The 20598-nt window shown below is 44.6% G+C and overlaps 1 protein-coding gene across 7 annotated transcripts in view; it reads right to left on the reverse strand.

The window, feature by feature from the left end:
- Positions 1 to 732: 732 nt before the first annotated feature.
- Positions 733 to 20598, reverse strand: part of kif13a (kinesin family member 13A) — a 48453-nt gene continuing 28587 nt past the window's right edge. The window contains exons 11-40 of one of the 7 annotated variants that reach the window (XM_050046951.1): positions 20326 to 20538; positions 20089 to 20199; positions 19868 to 20002; positions 16954 to 17084; positions 16591 to 16677; positions 16334 to 16509; positions 15400 to 15619; positions 14111 to 14273; positions 13835 to 13978; positions 13601 to 13750; positions 13328 to 13492; positions 13039 to 13212; positions 12768 to 12919; positions 12542 to 12674; positions 12212 to 12358; positions 11432 to 11464; positions 10418 to 10517; positions 10164 to 10290; positions 10030 to 10085; positions 9820 to 9944; positions 9008 to 9184; positions 8807 to 8899; positions 8545 to 8697; positions 8380 to 8448; positions 8223 to 8273; positions 6795 to 6882; positions 6524 to 6675; positions 5490 to 5657; positions 3267 to 4434; positions 733 to 2381 (exon numbers count right to left, since the gene is read on the reverse strand). In XM_050046951.1, the coding sequence (XP_049902908.1) occupies positions 2248 to 2381; positions 3267 to 4434; positions 5490 to 5657; positions 6524 to 6675; positions 6795 to 6882; positions 8223 to 8273; positions 8380 to 8448; positions 8545 to 8697; positions 8807 to 8899; positions 9008 to 9184; positions 9820 to 9944; positions 10030 to 10085; positions 10164 to 10290; positions 10418 to 10517; positions 11432 to 11464; positions 12212 to 12358; positions 12542 to 12674; positions 12768 to 12919; positions 13039 to 13212; positions 13328 to 13492; positions 13601 to 13750; positions 13835 to 13978; positions 14111 to 14273; positions 15400 to 15619; positions 16334 to 16509; positions 16591 to 16677; positions 16954 to 17084; positions 19868 to 20002; positions 20089 to 20199; positions 20326 to 20538 (4995 nt within the window). In that variant the 3' untranslated portion in view covers positions 733 to 2247. Of the gene's footprint in view, positions 2382 to 3266; positions 4435 to 5489; positions 5658 to 6523; positions 6676 to 6794; positions 6883 to 8222; positions 8274 to 8370; positions 8449 to 8544; positions 8698 to 8806; positions 8900 to 9007; positions 9185 to 9819; positions 9945 to 10029; positions 10086 to 10163; positions 10291 to 10417; positions 10518 to 11431; positions 11465 to 12211; positions 12359 to 12541; positions 12675 to 12767; positions 12920 to 13038; positions 13213 to 13327; positions 13493 to 13600; positions 13751 to 13834; positions 13979 to 14110; positions 14274 to 15399; positions 15620 to 16333; positions 16510 to 16590; positions 16678 to 16953; positions 17085 to 19867; positions 20003 to 20088; positions 20200 to 20325; positions 20539 to 20598 lie in introns of all 7 variants that reach the window. The other 6 variants (XM_050046950.1, XM_050046949.1, XM_050046952.1 and 3 more) reach the window with 6 other exon arrangements.

The following is a 20598-nucleotide window of genomic DNA, read 5'->3' on the forward strand; positions in this document are numbered from 1 at the left end:
ACCCTTCATTTAAAAACTGCATTTTGTGTTTACTTGTGTTATCTTTGACTAATGTTTAAATTTGTTTGATGATCTGAAACATTTAGGTGTGGAAAACATGCAAAAAAGTAAGAAATCAGGAAGGGGGCAAACACTTTTTCACACCACTGTAAATGCTACCTGATGTGCTGCACCCACCTGAACACCATTGCAGACCAAGTAAACCCCCGTGTAACAAGATGATCAATGTTGTTCACGTCACCTGTCAGTGGTTTTAATGTTTTGGCTGATCGGTGTATGTCCATATCATTATTTTTTTTAAAGATTATTTTTATGGGCTTTTTGCCTTTATTGACAGGACAGATAGTGAAATGGGGAGACAGAGAGAGAGTGGGAACTGACATGCAGCAAAGGGCCGCGAATCAGCGAGGCGATGCCTCTCTATATGGGGCGCCGGCACTATCCACTATGCTACTGACGCCCCCCATATCATTATTTTTGTCAGAGCCACAAAGAGCCACTGCTACTGCATGTAGCTCCAGAGCCTCCGGTTGTCTACCCCTGACCTAGGAATATGACCTCTGGGCAAGAATGTAAGATTTAAGTTCATTTGAAAAGAAACTGCATTTATCATGACTTACCACTGCATTTAGACTAGTAGTTAGACATGTAGTGAAAAGTGAGACAAACTATAAAACCACACTAAAATATGTAAACACGATGAGTCAAATAAAGAGTCAACACAGTTCGCTGATTGTAAATGTTCTATTCTAGAACATTTTGTACCAATTAAAACAGTTTGCGATACATTATAAATACAATTCTGTACATTATAATAGTGTAAATACTATGTTCAAATACATTTCTATTTACAACTCCGTATGAGGGAGAGCAGCTTTGTTCTCTTCTTTAAAGTAAGGTCTTGGGTTTGTTTCATTTACTTGAAATTACAGCTTGGATATATAACTATCTCTAGTCAGTTCCACAGTTCACCACTTCCATAAAAAATACAAGTTCATAGGACAGCTCTTCTTCATGTCTAAACTACTTTTGTGCCATCTTCTGTAGCCTGTCCGTCACCCATCCATCCAATCCTCCGTGTGAACAAAAATGCATTATTGAGTACCTTTTAACGTGTCGTGTTATATATCAGTCAGCTTACATATAAAATGCAGATGGACAATCAGTTAAAAAGGTATTCGGTCGGTCAGCGAGGCTGGGTGGCATTTTGAATGCTTCTGGGCATCATAGACACATACACAGGTTTCAGGTCCGTACAGTTAGTTAGTTTAAAACTCAGTGAACTTGTGATGGAGTTCACTGAGCAGTCTGGGGTTTATGTGCCTGCCTTTATGAAAACAGGGCATTAAGGCATCAGTACATCCAGGCCTTGGACAAAGCCCAGCTGCTTTGTTCCCCCCCGGATTAAAGTGATGACTCACTGTTTCTCAGTCACTTCAGTTAGAAAATATCTCATCAGTCCAATATGGAAGACGGTCGGCGAACTCTCCAAGAATCCTTTCCAGTGCAAGCGTTCAAACAGCAACAGTCTTGTGCTGGATGGGGATTATTTCCTCCACAGTGTTACAGTACTTCAACAGGATAATTTAACATGATAACTGCAGTCAAACACTGAAAGCAACTCAGGTTTTGCAGATTTGTTCAGGGTATGTGGCATTACTCCTAGAGATATGGCACTAAGCTTTACTTGGACACAGATATATAGTGCTTACCTCCACATACGCACATTAGAAAAATAACATATTACTCATAACAGCAGATAAGGAACCGTAGTTCTTTGGTTACCCCTGACATATATTGATGTAAATATCAATGTTTAATAACAGTAGTACATTCCTAATCTTCATATCCCAGATTACTCTGCTATGAGCCTCAGGGAGGATGCATTGTCTTACAAAAATATCATATATAATGTTCAGAAACCAATGTAAGAAAACGTATGTGGGTTATGTTTCCATATGGACTCCCAGTTTAAAAGAGGAGTTCTCTATCAAAAAATACCACTGAATAGAAAACTCAGATATGTGCATAGTGAATTTTCAGCGAACAGTAATTAGGATATACCTTCATTAAATGCACAGGTCAGATATGCTTTAGGAAAGCAGACACGCCCACAGAATACATCAGCATCTCCCTCACAAGGAGAAGAGCTACGCTGAAGTCGGCCCGCGGTTCACCCATAGGCACTGGATCTGACGACTACCCTCGGGTCACTGCTGTTGTTGAAAGCTGGTCCTTCTTTGGGTCCTATCTGATGAGAGTCTGGGGCTCTGTGTCCATGGAGGGCGGTCCTCTGGTGAGACGAGACGGCTTCACAAACACACCGTGACCTGGAGGGCAGCGGAAGTACACCCTGCCCTGGACGGTCCCGTTGTGCTTACCTACAGGAAGATCAATCATTACAGATATGTAGAATGATATGTGGATGACTTGTAGTTTAACACCTTCATTCCACAGATGAAATCACCATGATGTCACGCCAACACTTCCGGGTCAACAACTGTCAATTGTTTTGAATCGCAGAGCTATGTGAAATTGACAAACATATTTATTGCCGTTGTCATTTTCAGCTGTAACTGTAATGTTTAAAGCTATATAGTTAAACATGGTGGTCCGACCTATCTGACATTTCTGTTGTGATTGTTTTATGTACTGTGTTGCTTTGCTAGCATCTTCGACAAACCAAGTCTACAAGCATGGAAGCTAGGCAATGTAGTGCTGTGGGTGAGGGCCACAGCAAGAGTTATTTTAGCCACCTAAAAAAAACAGTTATCAGTTAAAGTGACTGTTTTGTCAATGGAGTCTGGTGGCTTTAAGATAACTTCAGGTCCCCATAGGAAAGGGCTTTCTGACGGCAAGGTAAAGCTGTGTAACACAATAAGTGTGAACACAATAAAAGATGGTTCCTAGAACTAAGCAAAAGTTTCTCCATTGTGGATTAATCCAGTCATGCTGGTACTGACATCTGAATTTGATATTTAAACAAGTCTGATAATATTGTGGTTGATATTTCTATTTTTAGACACATAACACTGACAATTTTTTAAAATGAGGATCTTTAAATTTTAGTTTACAGAGAATTGTGACCAAGATCTGTAAAGTGGAACATGTAAAAGCGCTCTCTGGTGGACAAACTATGTGATGACAATTTCTAAATGATCTCAAAATTTGTCAAACTAAACTTGTCACATAATATATATGTATTTGTTGGGCTCTACGAACAGAAAGTTGTTGTCTTTTTTTGCAAATGACTTAAAGGGACTCACCCACGGCCATGTCAAGCTTCACACCAATCCAGATCCCCTTAGCAAACTCCACCCCTCCAACATAATGGACTGTTCCTCTCCTCTTCCCCACCCACACCTGCTCCCCTGGGGCCATCCAGTCTGGAAGCTGAGCTGCAGGCGTGCTCTCATCTCCGCTGGAATCTCCTGACGGCTCTGCGCTGCTGGGGTTCGGGCTGGGACAGGGACTTCCGTGGGGCAGATCTCCCTGCGCCGGCTCCTCGGTCGGAGGTTCTCCTCCTGCTCGAGGAGTCGGGGCAGAGGATAGGGTTGTAGACAGAGGTGTGACTGGGGATGGCGATGCTGGAGATGGAGCTGAGACTCTGTCAGGCACAGATACTGTGGCTCTAACTGAAGTGCAAACTGGAGTTATGTTAGGGCAGGACACAGCTACACTAACAGAGTCTGTATTATTTGGACATTTGCTTGTAGCAGTGGAAGTGTCTCCAGGAGCGGATGTGTTGATAATACCAGAGACATCAGAGGAGTGTTGATTGCCAGTGTCACATGTTTCTTTCTCCAAACCTGCCTGCTCCCACCCCTCTGTAAATTGTGCTAAATCACTGTCTCCAAAATTGTCATCAGCCCCTTTAAAGTCAGTGAACTCCTGGCTGGCACTGAGCACACAGTTGTGAGGCAGAGGGAATGTTTGCTGCTTGTCCCTGCAGTTTGGGATACTGATGGGCGAGGAGGCAGGGTGGATGAGCAGCTCCTGAGAGAGAGGAGGCTGCTGGGTGTCACTCCCTGCAGAAACACCTTTGGTTTGGGTGCAGCCTCTTCCAGCAGGACAGCCGAGAGGGTCTTGAGGGTCTCTGGAGGTGCAGCTGAGGTGGTCAGAGCTCTCACTGGCACTGAAAGGCATGTCAGACAGCGTAGCGTTGGAGGCACTGTGTGAAAAGTAGCCACTAGTGCAACTGCTGGCCGTGGGGCTTCGAGCCACCTCTCTCTCCCCGCTCCCGCCTCCACACCGGCTTCCCTTCAAGTCGGACCGGGAGGATAGAAACCCCTCCTGGCTCTCAAGAGTGGCGTTGTAGATCTCAAAGTTTGCAAAGTCCTCCGGGATGTAAGGCTGAAAGCTGCTGTGGTCCTGAAGGCCCCGATTGAGATTCAGAGTCATGTCCACATCCGTCTCCTCGTCCTCAGAGTCCTGCTGATCAAAACAAAAGCAGCAGGACAAAGGACACATCCCACCAGACATGATGTCAGCTACAGCCTGTATGGAGCATTAGTCTATATAAACACTCTTTTTAAAGTGAACGAGGACAATGAAAAATGGTGTATAATGTGATAATGGAACATGAACATAGCGTATGAAAAATGTGGCACATTTTATTGTTTTCTTGATGTTACTTAAAGGTGTTTGCTACTGTACTGTTGTACTTTTGGTAAATTTCCAATATCAGGATGATAGTGAATTTTGTGTCTGGCCCAAGGAGACTTGCTGGGCAACCAATGATGACAGAGACTCTGCAAAAACAGGCTGCGTACCCACCAACTTAAAAAAAAGAGCTTCAACAATCATCGGCATATTTCATATCGAAAGACATGATGCTATTTCAAATAGTTAAAAAGCCTGACTGTTTAAGATTGTTGGATTGTTTTTCACAAAAGAAGATGTGTGTCTTTGTTGCATAGAAATAGTTGTTTCTTAAATAAATGTAAGCTAAAGTGATTGCAGTATGTTTTAGTATCATTTTAAGAATTTGGAGCATGTTCTGATGATTATCATGATATCATAAATGGTCATTCTTTTGGCCAGGATAATTGTTACATTAAATTTTGATGCCTAACACTGACTTCAAGAATCCAATCAAAAAAGTCGCACTATATGACACGATATAAGTGACTTTTGACTTGTTACGATTATATGATAAAAACAAAAGACGAAAATAAGCTGACCTAGGAATTATTTTGTATGTTTTACCTACTTATTTTAGGAAGTTGTAAACAAAGTATGTTTGTTGCGAGGGAACTCAATACAACTCCTGCCAGTTCATGTGTATCGTCACCAGCTCAGAGACGAGTTGAAAAGGTGTTAATGTGTAACTCTTGACGCAAAGTGTGGCAGCGTGAACACATCTGAGTGTGATACTTACAACAGTGTGAGCATGTGTCAAGTCAGTGTGTCATAGGGTGTATATGTGCGTGTGTAACACTCTTACAGTAACCCTCAGAGCGATGTCTTCTGGTGTGTGTAGCACTTACAGCAGTGTGTGGCAGTGTGTGGCTGAGCTGTCTGCTGGTGGGAGTGGTGGGGGTGGAGGTGGAGGTGGAGGTGGAAGGCTTGCAGTGGCCCTCGCTGCCTGCCCTGGGCCGGCGCCAGGGGCAGGGAGGGGGGAGCAGTGCAGGGCTGTCCACACATGAGCGCATGCTCTGTGGATGGGTCAGAACAACACTTCACACACACACGCACACACAGCATGCATGGAGCTGGGCAGGCCAGTTACACAGTTAGTGCCATGCAGTTTGATATTTCACAAAAAACAGTGCTTGAAGTGTCCTCAGTGTGAGTAACTCTACTGTTTACGGTAACACCACCCCTCAGGATATGTTTGTAGTCTTTTGAACCCTGCTATCTCATATCTACACACTATCATGGCCCGTAGCAAATATCCAAGCTCTTTCTATCTTTTAATATCATTGAGAAAACCTTTTTTATCCAGACTGCTGCTATTTGTGTACAACTGCAGTCACACACGCTAATCCCACTGCTTATTGAACCATTTTACTGCTAGCTAGAGACCTCTACCCCCAAACAACTGCCACCTCTTTTAGTCCACTTCAAGCACCAATGAAAACAAATATGCAAGGTTAGTTTAAATGGTTGGAACAGCCACAAGCTGAATCTGAAAAATCCAATTATTACAAACAAATCAGACAAGAGACTTTATAGCGTAGCTCTGTCTAATTCAGCATTGTGGTTCTCCTCAGTTGAAGTCATGCTCCTGTGAGTCATGCTCTTTTATTTCAATACAGTGACATAAACACAGTGAAGGGTGCCATCGTGGTTTTTTTCTGCGGCCAGTCACAACAGCAAAGCCATTTTCACAAAAATCATCGCACAGCTTTGGACGATCACTAATTTTTGTCAATGTCTGTATATTCATCATGTTGTGGAAAAATGTCATGGTAAAAATGGGGTTGGACAGAGGACTGATGAAACAACGATATGTGGGAACAACGTGGCAAAACAAAGACATGAACACCGTCATGAGAAAGAGTGAACTTCTCCTCCTTACCTCCTGTCCCAGCAGCGGCCGGGCCTCCAGGACTTTCTTGGCCTTGTTCTCCTCCTTGACAGGCAGCAGGGACTTGAGGAACTTGGGTGGCTGAGGGGACAGCACTTTGAAGGGGCTGGAGTTAAAAAATGTGGGGCTTTCTGGAACCAAACCTGTGTGGGAGCATTCAGGGGTAACCACGTTATAATGTGACAACACAACTCTGTTTGACACACAAAAAGAAGCCAGGACACAACGCAGCTGCTGCATATTTAATGTTTCTGTAGTTTACCTGAATTGTCCTTGCATTTGATGGGTGTGGTACAAAGCGAGGTCTCTGGGGGATTGCAGATCGTGCTGTCCAAGTGATCGCAGTGGTCCTGGACAATAATATACAGGAAAATTGTTAAATAGTGTGAGGTAAAAGTAGCACTGCAGCCAAAAGACTCCTTCTGCTCTATAGTAGACTTTACTTCTAACCATCTACAACAGGTCTATCCAACTGGTGGCCAATGGGCCAACTCTAATAAAATAGACTACAATAAAATACACACAACATAATTCACACATTTAAGGCCGTTTTGAAAAGATGAGTTTTGATGAGTGATTTGAATGGAGAGAGGTCGGTGCAGTCTCAAATGTGTTTGGGGAGAGAGTTCCAGAGGGAGGGGACAGCTATGGAGAAGACTCTGTCGCCCCAGGTCCAGTGCTTGGGCCTGAGTGGTGGAGTCAGGAGGTTGGGATCAGAGGAGTGGAGACTGCGGGAAGGAGTGTGGCAGTGGAGCAGGTCAGTGAGACAGGAGGGGGCCTGGTTATGGAGGGCTTTGTAATTGAGGAGAAGGACTTTGAATTGGATGCGTTGTGGGACAGGGAGCCAGTGGAGGGTGTGAGGGACAGGGGTGATGTGATCACAGGAGTGGGAATGGGTGAGCAGACGGGCAGCCGAGGTCTGGTTGTAGTGGAGTTCATTTAGGACTTTGGATGGTGTATTATAAAGACTGCTGTTACAGTAGTCAACTCTGGATGTGATGAATGCATGGATGAGAGTTTCAGCAGCAGCGGGGGAGAGTGATGGGCGGAGACGAGCTATGATAGCCCGCAAATCAGTTCTGTTTAAACATGAAAATTAACACCTGGAGAAAAAACAAATCATGCAAATGACAGACATTTTGCCACAATAAATTCCTAAAACTAGTCGAACACTCCTGTGCTCTCTGCCTAATTGCCACACAACGTGACAGCACGTTTAATCAAAATCACTTAATTCTACATGTCTTATTTACTTGTTTTAGCTAACAATAACCAAATCCTGCAAAAAAAAAAACCCTCTCTCCTTAGTACAACTGGGAAGCCATAGATTCGTAAGCTGTGACCAACAGTCACATGACAAAAGCGCTGTGAAACTTTGACTGAGCTGCAAGCTGTTTACACAGAGCAGAGACTAAGAGAAGTTGTAAGTAGAGGTTGTAAAAATGTAAACAGCAAATGTAAATTGCAGTGTAGTGGAATAAACGTTTTGAAAAGGTGGTGGTGTGTTGTGTACGTAGTGTAAATATGTAAGTAGAGTAATAGCTCAGGGAAATGTCTGTCCCCGGGGTCCCTTCTCAACATGTGGTCCTCTGAACTACATCATTGAAGAGTATATCATGATGACATCATCATAATGAGAGGCATTCTTATTTTGTGATCACAGCATATTTACAAATGTGACCTGACTTACCCTACAGTCTTCATCCTCACAGCCAGTCAGGTCTGTTTTACTACATGAAGACTAGAAAGCAAGAAACATGTTATCAGTGTCATGTCATCGAGTAACAGTAACTTCCATATAGTTCAGTGGGCAGTGCAGTGAGTGATGTAGTCATTACATGCTGTACATTTGGTGTGCTGATACTCCTTCTTAGGTGTCTCCCCTTGGCAGTGAGCGCTTCCTTCACTGTCACAGCCTTTAGAGAAACAAGACAAGACAGATGCACCTTGACATGAGCCCTAATCAGATTGTTTTGTGTTTTATTATTTAATTATGCTGCTGCGTAAAATACCTGTCGTAGCCTCTCCAGACTGAGGATGTTTTCCACTTCCAGAACTCCTCGTGTGTACTTCTCTATGTAGGTTTCTCCATCCTGAGTCTCCTCGCTGTCCCCGCGAGCAGCCATGAGAGCCAAGGTCTCCCTTTCCTCTGGCTCCTCTGAGGCCTGAACACAGAAGAGAGGAAACGTATAAAGGACCGACAACAGTAAACATTTGTCACACATCTGTAAAGCAGCCATTGTTAGATACAGTAGTAGAATGAACAAGTTGTACCTTTGGTATGTTGGACACGATCTCATAAGTCACACCACAGGAATAAAGCGTGTTCTTTAAGGACATTCTTCTCTTGAGACTCTGAGTGAAACTCTGTAGGAAACAAAATATTGATCATTAAAACACAATCCATTTCTGCAAACACCACCTCTGCTGTGGGCTGCCCCTCTCTGATTAAAGTCTGATCCCTCTTGTATTAACCTGCTTGTTGTAGATGTTGACAGCGATCCTCTTGCGGAGCACCAGCTCCATGGAGGCAGGGTGGCTGAGCTGCACTGTGGCTTTGATGATCAGGTAAATCCGTTCATTAGGAGACGTGATGCGGTTGAGGTGCACAGAATCGTGGATGGATGAGTCCCAGGAGCACACTGCGCACACCTGGTGAAATGGAGTTGTGTTTTAATAACATGGCTTTGTGATCGTCTACAGAGAGAGAATCTATGCCAGGCTACACACACAGAAAGCCATGTAGGTGGGCTGTGGCTTTGGGTTTGCAGCCGTTGGCTAATGAGCAGAAAAATCACCATCTCATGACACTTAAGCATATTAAAAAGTGTGGCGATTGCTGCATGGTAACAGTTGCTGATCAACATCAAAAGAAAGCATGAAGAAATTTAAATGACCTTTCTTTTAAATCCCTGCTTCCGTGAATGATGCCGTGCAATTACATGACTGTGTAATTGCTCAATTATGCACATAATTGTAGGAAAAAATATGTTGCCTTGAACTGCGTGTGTCTGTGTGTGATTAACAGAGGAAAAAACAACCACTAGCAAGATTAGACTGGTAGAATCGGCAAACTTCTACTGCTTATACCAAAGCATCACCAGTATGTTTACAAAAATACACAACATACAACTTGTAGATGATGAAGCAATGGAAATGCCGCTACCTAAAACAGTGTCACTCAGCTTTCAATCTCTGAATCTACAGCTGCTTCTGAACTTGTGCATGCTTCCCTGAGTTTCCTTTATTGGCCACAGGGGGGCAGCAAAGTCAAACCTTTTGCTTACCTCCTCATCACTGTGCCTGATGATTGGCAGATAGAAGAACTGGCTCCCATGCTCCTTGGGCAGGATGGAGTTAACGCCTGCAGCATGTGGGCCAGTCAGCTGCTCGTTCACTGTCAGATTATCCGCTGGTGGCATAAAAGACAGTGTTTGTACAGGACTGAGAGGAAGCTACAAAATATCAGTTGATATAAAGACTGTGTCCGGCCTTACCATTTAAATCCAGGAAGAGCACGGGGATGTGAGCTTCCATTCCTGCAGGCGGTGTCCTATGAGGATTTGATTATGAGGTTAACAATGGACAAAAAGTGAAGGGCATGTGCATTGAAGTGTGTTTGTGTTTTTACCAGTCTGCAGGAGCTCCAGGGATGCCACAGCCAGGTGCAGGTACCAGCACTGCGTTTCTCTCTTCAGTCAGGCCAACCCACTGCTCCACTAGCCGAGCTTCACGCTCAACATCTTCCTCTGACTTCTCTGGATACATAAATGAGAAGTTTAATCACAACCCATGGACGAAAATGAAAAAACACAGGCGACACACAGCAGCCATGCTTCAGGTCCCTCAGCGAGAGGCAGCTGTAACACAGGGCCTCGGACTCACCGTGTTTGTTGATGATTTTCTTGATTTGTTCATCAAGGTACTCTCGTCGTTTGATCAGGGCCTCTGACCAGCGCTCTCGGACACAGTTGAGATCTTCCTCCTGGAAACAAGCAGAGGCCAGAATCAGTGCCAGCTGGCTCAGAAAGGCAGAGAGCTGCTGCAGGACATAGTGCCGTGTTAACAGGGCCAGGTGAGGGTGCACAGGGCTGATCTGTCTGAGGGTGTCCCATAACTGCTCCTTAATACACCCGCTAGCCAAGCCAAGTGAGAGCTAATTTAAGTTCCAAGGTCCCAAGGTGCATTTTGGGCTGAAAAACGATTATGGTCAAATTCTCATAACACACACACACACACACACTGAACCTCCTGGTAACACCTCTGCAACTCACACACATGCATTCACACACACGCCTCACATGCACACACCAAATTGTCCTCACATGCAGCCACAGCCACCCAAAGTCCTACCTGGATGTACAGGCGATCGCTCTGTGAGAGAATCACAATGTCCACAGTAACCAACAAGACCTCAAAGCCGACCTTATTACGCTTCTGACGTCAGCACACTTCCACCATGCAAATTACTGTAAACCATGCAGCCATGCAATGCCAGAGTGATTCAGTGATGATTATTATTCCTGCAGCTCTTCAGTAGCAACAAGCAAACAGCAGCATTAGTGTGCAGCAACCTGAGGGGGGAATGCAAGAGAGAGCGGGACAGGATCCCTGGCAGACGGACTGCTGGCCGGGAGCTCGGCCCAGGGCGGAACTGTACTTTGCATAGAGGGCTGCCAGAGAATGGTTGGTGTGATTGATAATTACAGCGTCAGAAATCATCCACATGTGCAGCTGCTTTTTAATAAAGCACTCATTTAGTTGGCACAGCCCTCTGCCTCCTGCCTCACATGCCCTCAGCAACAGGCCTAGTCGCAAACACACGGTGAGGTTGGTTTTCCTTCATGCTGCAGAGTGAGCTACAGGGGGAGCAGCAGCAGGAGGAGGCTGAAAGGGTACCTGATAACTATCCATATCGTCTTCCTCCTCTCTCTGGCAGGAGAGAACACACTCAGTCAAACGTGGGGAACCATAAAAAGGCCCTGACAGCTCATAGCTTACCATCCACTGCTCATGTAACTTCAGAGGAATCTCACACCCCTTTTCCACCAAATTAGCTCTGGTTCTGGAACAAGTGCCATCTGAGACTCTTGGAATCTTGGTGCTATCTAGCAAATCAGTCCACTTTCCACAAATTTTGAGAGAAATCATTGTAATCACCCTGCTATTTTTGGTTCTAACTGGGAACCAATGCATTTGTGGTCGAATTAGGTAGCACGAACCAGAACAGAACCTGCTCTATGATGGTGGAAAAGGGGTATTACGTGCATATTGTATGCTTTTGAGTAATGAATGCCTCTAAAAACAATAATCAGCTCATAACTATGATTCTGAATGTGGAAAATAAAAAAGGAGTTCACCAAATTATCCCTTCCTTTCTACATCAGGGCACATCAGTGCATGTTAACAGAACAAACAGGGCACTAATGAGTTTGTACATTCCTTGGCCTTCTTTAGACTCTCTGCCAGCTACCCAGATGAACCAGTCAAAGCAAGCAACCAGAGACGGACTAAACATACTCTGGCTAAATCAGCATAATATTGTTTATCACTGGCAGGAAACAAGCATACTGTTCCCATAAATGCGGAATCAATCCTATTTTTGTCAACACAATAGATCCATAGTCTAAGCTGCATGTGAGTATGTTGTGCAAGAATGTGTGATAGTGTTTCACAGACCTGGTAGCTGTCGAGTGGTCTCTGTAGTTTGGTGGAGCGAGCAGACACACAGCCGATAGAGACAGACAGCACAGCCTCCACCAGCAGAGGCAGAGTGCCTGAGTTTTGGACCGGCTTCACACACACCTGCAGCCTCCTGGAGTGACCCTGCTTGGACAAATCCCCATAATAAAACATCAGAGTGCTGCTGCCAGCGCTGCATTCTCAAAGCTCAAAGTGCTACACGCACACGGCTGTTTATAATGACATCATTAGTTATGATCAGCATGTGTTTGATGCAGGCCAGCCAGTCTGACCTAAAGGGAAACATGCTCATAATTCTTCTCTGACCTGACGGAGTTGGAAAACTCCTCCTGTGCTGACGTCTTTTCCGGGATGCAGCTCCACGGGTGAGTACTCTCCCTGCTCGTTCAGCTCCTGGATGGAGATCACCAGCTCGATCCTGCGAGACACCTCACTCCACCTTAAACACACAACAGCCAAGATCAGTAAGTTGTGTCACTGTGTGAATATGTGTGTGTATGCACAAGTCTGATTGCAACATATGTAATGATACCTATCTCGGAGCGTCTGAGTCTTGGCTTCCAGTGCGTCTAACTCCCAGAGTGAATGTCCGTTCCCAGCACAGCGGTGACCCCACACTTCTATGGCCAACGCTCCGTCTGATATAAACTCCAAAAACTCATCTGTCACATGCACAACGTAGTCCTGCACAAAGACAAGAGGTTTGTAGTGGAGCTGTAGTTTACACACATTCCAGGAATTTAAAATTCTGGAAGACATTAATACTGTCAAGCAGAAACAACCGGCAGCTCCATTTCAAGTACCTTGCAGTGATCAAACTGGACAGTAAACTGGGCATCTGGGCTTCGAGGGGAAGGTCTGTCTGGGCTGACCATGGGTGGAGCCACAGTGGGCTCTCCGTGCTCCCAGAAGGTGTACTGACAGAAGACAAAGTTGGACAGGTTGAGCGGCAAACCTGTGGCCTCCCTTATCCGCACCTGCAGCAAAGAGACAAGTAGACGGGATGAAGGTGAGTTACTGAGCATTGACGTACTGGGACAGCCATCAGTTTATCTTAGAGATAGGTATCGAATGACTTTGAAATGGCTTTACCCTGCAGGTGAGCCTCTTGGCCATGTGGACGATCTCCCCGTTGGTGTCCATCACCTCATAGCAGCTACTCTCGCTGGAGTTCTCTGACGAGTCGTCTCCCCCAGACAGGCGCTCTGGTACGGCTCCACTCACTCTCATCAGCTCAATGTGCAACCTGCCTGCTACCTGTACACACAGAGCAGGGATATAATAATTATGTCCCAAAATGTCCACATTTTAAATACATGTGCACATTATCCTCTCATATGGACCTGATGTAATAAGAACCTTTACCTCTCCCTGCTGGCTGATGATGGGGACCGCATATTGCAGTCTGACATCATGAAAAAGGCACTCCAGAAAAATGTTGGCCACTCCTATCAGGTTGTGGTTTTCTTGCGCCTCATAGAACGGGTCACAGTGCTTACTGTTTGCCTTGTTATACTGAAATAAAACAGAGGAACATTTGAAAAATTAAATTATTATTTTTGCTTATCTCTTCCTGTCTCTGATCCTCTTGTTTCTTACCATCTCCTCTGTGCCTTCCTTCCAGTCCCTGTAGTGGTCTCTCATATCCACCAGTTTGTTTTCAAGCTTCTCAATGGTCCACACCTGGGTCCCCCTCCCTTTTCTCCGAACCTGAATGGCCGGCTCGCTCACTATCATTCCACGCTGTATAAAAACACAGATTTAGATTTAGACAGATTTAGACACTTCTCATGTTTCAGCATATTTTTACACTTAGTGAGGCGATGTGGTGGTGGTGGTGGTGGTGTGTGATTGCAGGGGGTTCAGAGGCCTGACCTTGCGGTTGGCGCTGAGGTTGGCTGCAGGAATCTGAAGGGTGACCTGATAGTCTGTCAGTTTGTTCATCTCCTCCGCCAAAAAGTTGGCTTCTCGCACCAAGGTGTTGGCTTTCACAACCTGCTCTCTGAGTCGAGACAGGCTCTGACGAAAAAGCTCATCCCTGACACACACACAGACAACAGAACACAGAGATCATTCATTCACAAAGATGAAGACCTGACACCTGTTACGTATCCTCTGTGTGGATTTAACTACACACACAATCCTCATTTATAGGAACTGCTAGTGCAAAACATACACAGAGGTAAGAGGGAAGTTATTGATTGACTGAATGTGATGTTTATGTTTTAGTAAAAGGGTCACTAATTCCTGCATCTCAGATTTAAAAAAAAAGAATGTGTATAATGATGTGCAGAGGGGCTTTGATTTTCTCAGTAAACTACACAATAACGATGCTGATTCCAGCATAGTACACGCTGATACACCGTCAGGAGAGTTTTGGTGTTGTAGAAATGTTCATCCCTTTACTACAGCATTTTTCAAATGATACTTTCAGTAGGAATGGGTGTTATATCTCAGGACAAATACAGGAAGATGTCAAGTAACTTTCTTTAATTTCAGATAGCATCTTAACAGGTACAGTATACTATGCAGGAGCTGTCGGCTACTGTTTATAAACTGTATCAGCAAACGTGAAAGTGAAAGCCAACCCCAGACTCACTGTGGTTTTAAGATAAGCTTTGTCTGCTCAGCGTTTCACCAATTTGTTTGCTTTTTTCGGCACTGTATCGGTGATTTTCATAGCTTCCCCTGGGACACCTGCTGCTACAGTCTGGCACCTGGTCGCTACTGTTTAAAAAGTCCGATCTCACCTGCATGCTGTGCCAAGGAACCAAGTCTCTGCAGATAAATAAACTGCCACACACTTCTAGTGGGTCATAAGTGATGACTGAGAGGGATACTTCTGTATGAGTCTATATTTTTTTAAAGCTAAATCTTCATCCTTTAATGTGAGGAGGAACTTCACAGGTTCATGCCTCACTGATAAAGCTACAGTAACTCAGTGACTCAGACTGAGTCAACAGCTACAAAATTCCAGTGAGACATTTTTAAGACTTCGCTGACGCCAGGGTTTAAAAACTGTATTTGGCTTCCACATGTTCATATAACATCTAATAGGGGGATACTGTGAACAAGGAATATGACTTCATCTCTCAGTCTTGAGGCAGACCTCCCTGCAGTGCACCGTTTGTGTATCAGAGGGTGTGTGAGTACATTCCACTGACCGCTCCTCTGTCCACAGCCGCAGCTTGCCGTGTGGTGTGTGCGTCGGGAACGTGAGGCGCTCGCTGCTGCTGCGGTGGTGTTGCAGCGTTTTCTCCGGAGACAGCTGTTGCCGTAGCGACTCCAGCTCTCGTTCGTACATCACCCTCTGCTCCTCCAGAGCCGCCCTCTTCTCCTCCAGGTACTGCTTCTCCAGCACCTGGACCACATTCTGCATGGGGTCTGCACACATGAGAAACACCACAATTCTTACTATAATGTGAAAAAAAGAACAGCGCTAAAACAGACATCCAGTCAATCAACCAGAAATTAAATTGGATTGACAGAAAAAAAAGATGACAACTTTGATCAATTTTTAGGAATCTTGTTCTTTTATCAAGCACAAATGTCAAATACTTGGTGATTCTATTGTCTCAAATGCTAAAGGGACAATTTATACATCTAGATTGTTTTGCGTGAGTGTTAAAGATATTAGCCATACAGATGTCTGCCGTCTCACAAATACAATGAAACCCAGCTTGTGGTGCTCAAAATGCCAAAATACATTTGAAATGTCTCTTTCCATAAACCATGACCCAGTTACTCAAGATCCTTGACCTTGTTGTGAGCAGTTTCATGTAGAAACAATTTTCTTTCTACCAAACTACACCCGCCAACTGTATCACCGCGCAGAGGGACGCGTACATCTACTGTTTAGCTCTGCTGATTGTTGTAGTTAACCCTAGAAATGCTCTTGTCAATGTTCCAGATAAGAGAAAAAACACAGAGCAGAGTATTGTGTTACAGTAATGGCATATATAATGTTATTGTTTGGTCTGAGTACCTGGAACGGGCTCAGTGTTCAGAAACCTAAGTGGAATACGTACTGTATACAGCTGTGGCCTGAAAGCCTAAAGGATCATGTAGATTGCAAAAGGCAGATTATCCTAATCATACCATTGTTCCCCAGAGTCTTCATTATGACCTCCATCTGGGCGAACTCATAGCTGTAGTCCTGCTCAGACGAGGCCTCGCTGGCGGTCTCCACATCTGCCTCGATGAAGCTCTCTCTGGGCGAAGCTCTTTCCAGCTCCTTTAAACGGTCCCGCCGCTTTCGTTTAGGCAGATTAACCCTGCACAACAGGAAGTCCCAATCAGTTTTCATGACTCTCCATGTGTGTGTGAATGTGGCCACACTACAACATGTTTCATACCTGAAGAAGTGATTGTTGCCCCATAAGATTCGATCTCCATGCCACAGATGCACCAAGGAATCGATCATTGTTCCGTTCACACAGGTCCTGTGAAAAAATGTGTTAAATTCATATAATGAAGATGTCAGACGGCATTATAATCTTCATTTTTAAACAAGGAAAACTAATTGAGAAGAAACAATCCTTTTGTAGTGGGAGGGAGACATGGCTCTGATATCAAAGCAGGAAGCTCAGATCATAGATTCCTGTACAGTGAGATCATGTGAAACACTGAGGTCCAGTCATCCATGAAGGAGACAGACAACAGAGAGATACACAGTGACAGATAGCGAGTATGTTGGAGGTATTTGTATAGTAGCTCACCTGGCATTCCCTATGGGCATCAGGGTGACATCACCATCAGGGCACAGCTCCAGGACGCAGTGCTCCGGCTGTATGCCGATCCCAAAGAGCTGGATGTCCTGAGACGTGTCCGCGCCCACACGCGTGTGCTCCTACACACAGGTGGAGGACAGATTAAGGAAACTATAATCACAGATCTGAAAATAATTACACTCACCAACTTGCTCCAACTTCCTGTTCATAACCTACAAAATGTTGTTTATTGAACCAATCTGCACAAGAGTCAAAAAAATAAAACTTCAAATTCAAGAATAGAACTGAAGCATAAAAACGCCTAAGTGAAAAAACTTGTGTCTCTCTCACTGCGGAGTGGGCGTTGTTAAACAAACATCCCAGCTTCCAGAGGATGTCCTACCCTGCAGCGAACTAACCCATTTCACATTACCATAGTCATTCCACACTGATATGCCAGGCTGGCCTGCAGAACACAGACAAAGGCCTGTTGTTCCGCACGCTGCACATGCTGCTTTCTCACATGCCTCTGCTCTTACAGGTCCAACTAGCTGGTCGGTTGTTCCGCTTCAGTGCTTCACAGAGTCCAGAGCTGCCTTTACAGGACTTGTCTCTGCTCTAACAGCTTCATCTGAATCACTGCACCATATGTGCTGTGTTTCGGGGCCTCAGTCCAGAGCTGGCCCGACGCATGAGCAAGCTAAGCAGCTGTTTAGGGCCCTGTGGTGAGCACAGGGTCCCCAGGAGCGCTTGAAATGTCCCACAAACAGAGCCCCCTCGTATTAAAGCAGGTGTCAGTGTTTACAACTTCAATGACAGGATGAAACAGACTTTCCTTCTGGTCATGAAAAGTGAAAAAACACCACAAGAGTGAACTGCAGGAACAGCAGTCAGTTTGATGTCATCAAATTACAGTGAGGTTAAGTCGATGTGTTAGCCTGCAGCTTATCTCTCTCTGGCCTGTCTGTCTTGCTAACCAAGCTGACAATCTCTCAGTGTATCTCTGTATCTTGCTCGCTTGTCAGTCACTTCCAGGCTGTATTCTGTGACTGACAGAAGTGAGAGTGAAGTGCAACTATTTATTATGTTTGATGAATGCCAAGAGGCAGAGGTGTTAATAAACTGCAGCTTGGAAAAGACAACCGTGTCGCATGTGAACATGTGTTCATATGTACGTGCACAAAATTAAACTCATGCTGTCCAGTAGCAGCAATCTCTGTGACCAGTCCAGACTAATATGAGGGGTGACGGCACACCTTTCAGATGCACATAATTTTAAAGAAGACAATGATAATCTACTCTCTCAGTCAAGGTTTACTTACAGCTATTGACAAATGCAGCATGGAAATCAATGGATTGATACTGACTATTGACATTGAATCAAAACTGTTGATTAGCTGGGCAATATAATAAAAATAATAATACATTTTTTTAAAAAGGCGCCTTTAAAACACCCACAGTCACCTTACAGAGCTGAAAACAACATACAGAGCAAGAGAGATGAACTGGGAAAACACATATTGTTGCTACGATAAAACCAGTAAGACTGGGCAGAGGGCACAGTCAGCGTTAAAGTGTATGAGCATGTTTGAACAGGTGGGTTTTGAGAAGGGATTGCTGTTGGACTGTCGAATGTGTGGAGGTAGGGAGTTCCAGTGCCTGGGGGCAGTGCAGCTGACAGCCCTGGCACCCATGGTGCTGAGTTGTGAGGTGGGAATGATCAGAGACCAGCACATCTTGGATGCACAGTATTGAGTATTGCTGCCAATAAATCTCTTTTTGTAAATTATGAGTGCTTAAAATATATATTCAGTAAACATAAGTTGTTGTAGTGCCATGTGAAATGGCAAGACATTACTTTAAGGAGGGCCCCTAAACTAAATCCGCTCAGGGCCCTGGAAATTCTAAGGCTGGCCCTGCCTCAGTCTACATTAAATATTACTGAGGTAATGTTTCTGTTTTGTTAACAATTAGCTGTAATAAGAGGAGGGAATCAGTAAGTGAATAACTGTATAAGTATTTGGCAGCCACTAATCCCTAAAATGAAATGTATTAAGAGAACTTTCTGGCTTGTGTACAAACTTCAGCCATTATGAGGTGTTTTGGATTTGAGACTTTTCCACCCACTGTAGACAAAGGGCTGCAGCATGTGCCATGAAAAACATCATTCATCCATCCATGGCCTTCACCCCACAAAAGTACACAATTTCCATTTTATTTAGTGGTGTAAAATGTCACTTAACATAAGCATAATACTGCTTTTAAGAATCTTTGGAATAAGAGCAAGAGTGTGGGTATGTTAGAGCTCCTTAATGCCAGCCTTATACCAAATGACTGTTAGAGTGGTTTCACAGCCGCAGGCAAATGTCTGATGTTGCAATAAAATCATGGGAGTTTTGCTGGAGCTGTGGCGCACACCTGTGATCTTAATCGTGTGGTGTTAAGTGGTTATAAATCGCAGTCCGAGCTGTTTCAAGTCAGTCTTTGTCTCGTCTTTATGATCCGATAAGATCAAAAATGTCAAATGCGAAGGATATGATTTAAATGCCTCTTGTAGCTGCAGACAGCACAAATATTCCCTTTCAGTGGGAAACAGGTCACAGTACAGAAGCTAAAGTTTCAGTAACTTTCATTTCACTTTGACTTTAAGGGGAATAATGGGACATATGCAGGTTCAGATGTTTATAGAACCATATAAATTACTAAGTGTACAAAAAGTCCTCATAAATGCATTTAACTGTTAGTTACTTTCCAGTGTGGGCACCTGGGACTAACAATCCAACAAATAAGGCAGCACTGACGCACTAAAACTAAACACAAAACTCAAAAGGCAGCAGGGTGACGATGGCAGTGAGGCCTGTGTAGAATCTCCGACTAGTGACCTCGCCAGTTTTGCGTTATCACATTGTAAAAAGTGTGTTACCTTCAGGTAGTAGACCAGTAGCTCATTGAGGGCAGGATCAGCATTCAGGTTGACCAGGAAACATTTGTCTTCACCCACTTTGATCCCTGATGTTTCCAGAGAGATGCCCATGCTCTCCAGCTGCTTCTGACGCTCCTGTAAACAAAGATACAGACACTGTAACTGTGCGTACGAATGTGCTGATTGAGGTTTTGGAGTATGTTTATGACTGGTGTGCATACAGTGGCAATCTCCTCTGTCTTTCTTAGCTTCTCCTCCCAGGTGACAGTCATCTCCTCTATGAGTTTCTCAGACTCCTGCAGCTTCTCCTGCAGCTCAGGAGCCTTCATGGACTGATGGGAATAATGGGAAAAATCAGCATCAGTACAATCTGGATCATCATATGACTGATGACAAATCTGTCAAGAATTCAGCTGTAATTTGTGAGTCTCTTCGGTCCACCCAGTCCCTCCTCTCACCTCAGCTTGAGAGAGTTGAACTTTGAGCTTCTCCACCTCTTCCCTGAGCTCTCTGATGATCCGAGCATTGGGGTCCTCGTTCACCACGGCGTGATTGACGATCCTCTTGGCTCTGTCGGCATAGCGTAGCGTGGACAGGGTCTCCTCGTAGTTATCAGCCGCTGGACTCACTGTGGCTATCATGGCTGTCTTGCTGTTGCCGCCAAGGTTGTCCTGAAGACGAGAGAACACGTTGCAAGGAAGCATAGCTCCTAGATGTTTCCTTTTAGTCTA

Source organism: Epinephelus moara, chromosome 6, assembly GCF_006386435.1.
Source record: "Epinephelus moara isolate mb chromosome 6, YSFRI_EMoa_1.0, whole genome shotgun sequence".
Classification (NCBI taxonomy): Eukaryota; Metazoa; Chordata; class Actinopteri; order Perciformes; family Serranidae; genus Epinephelus; species Epinephelus moara.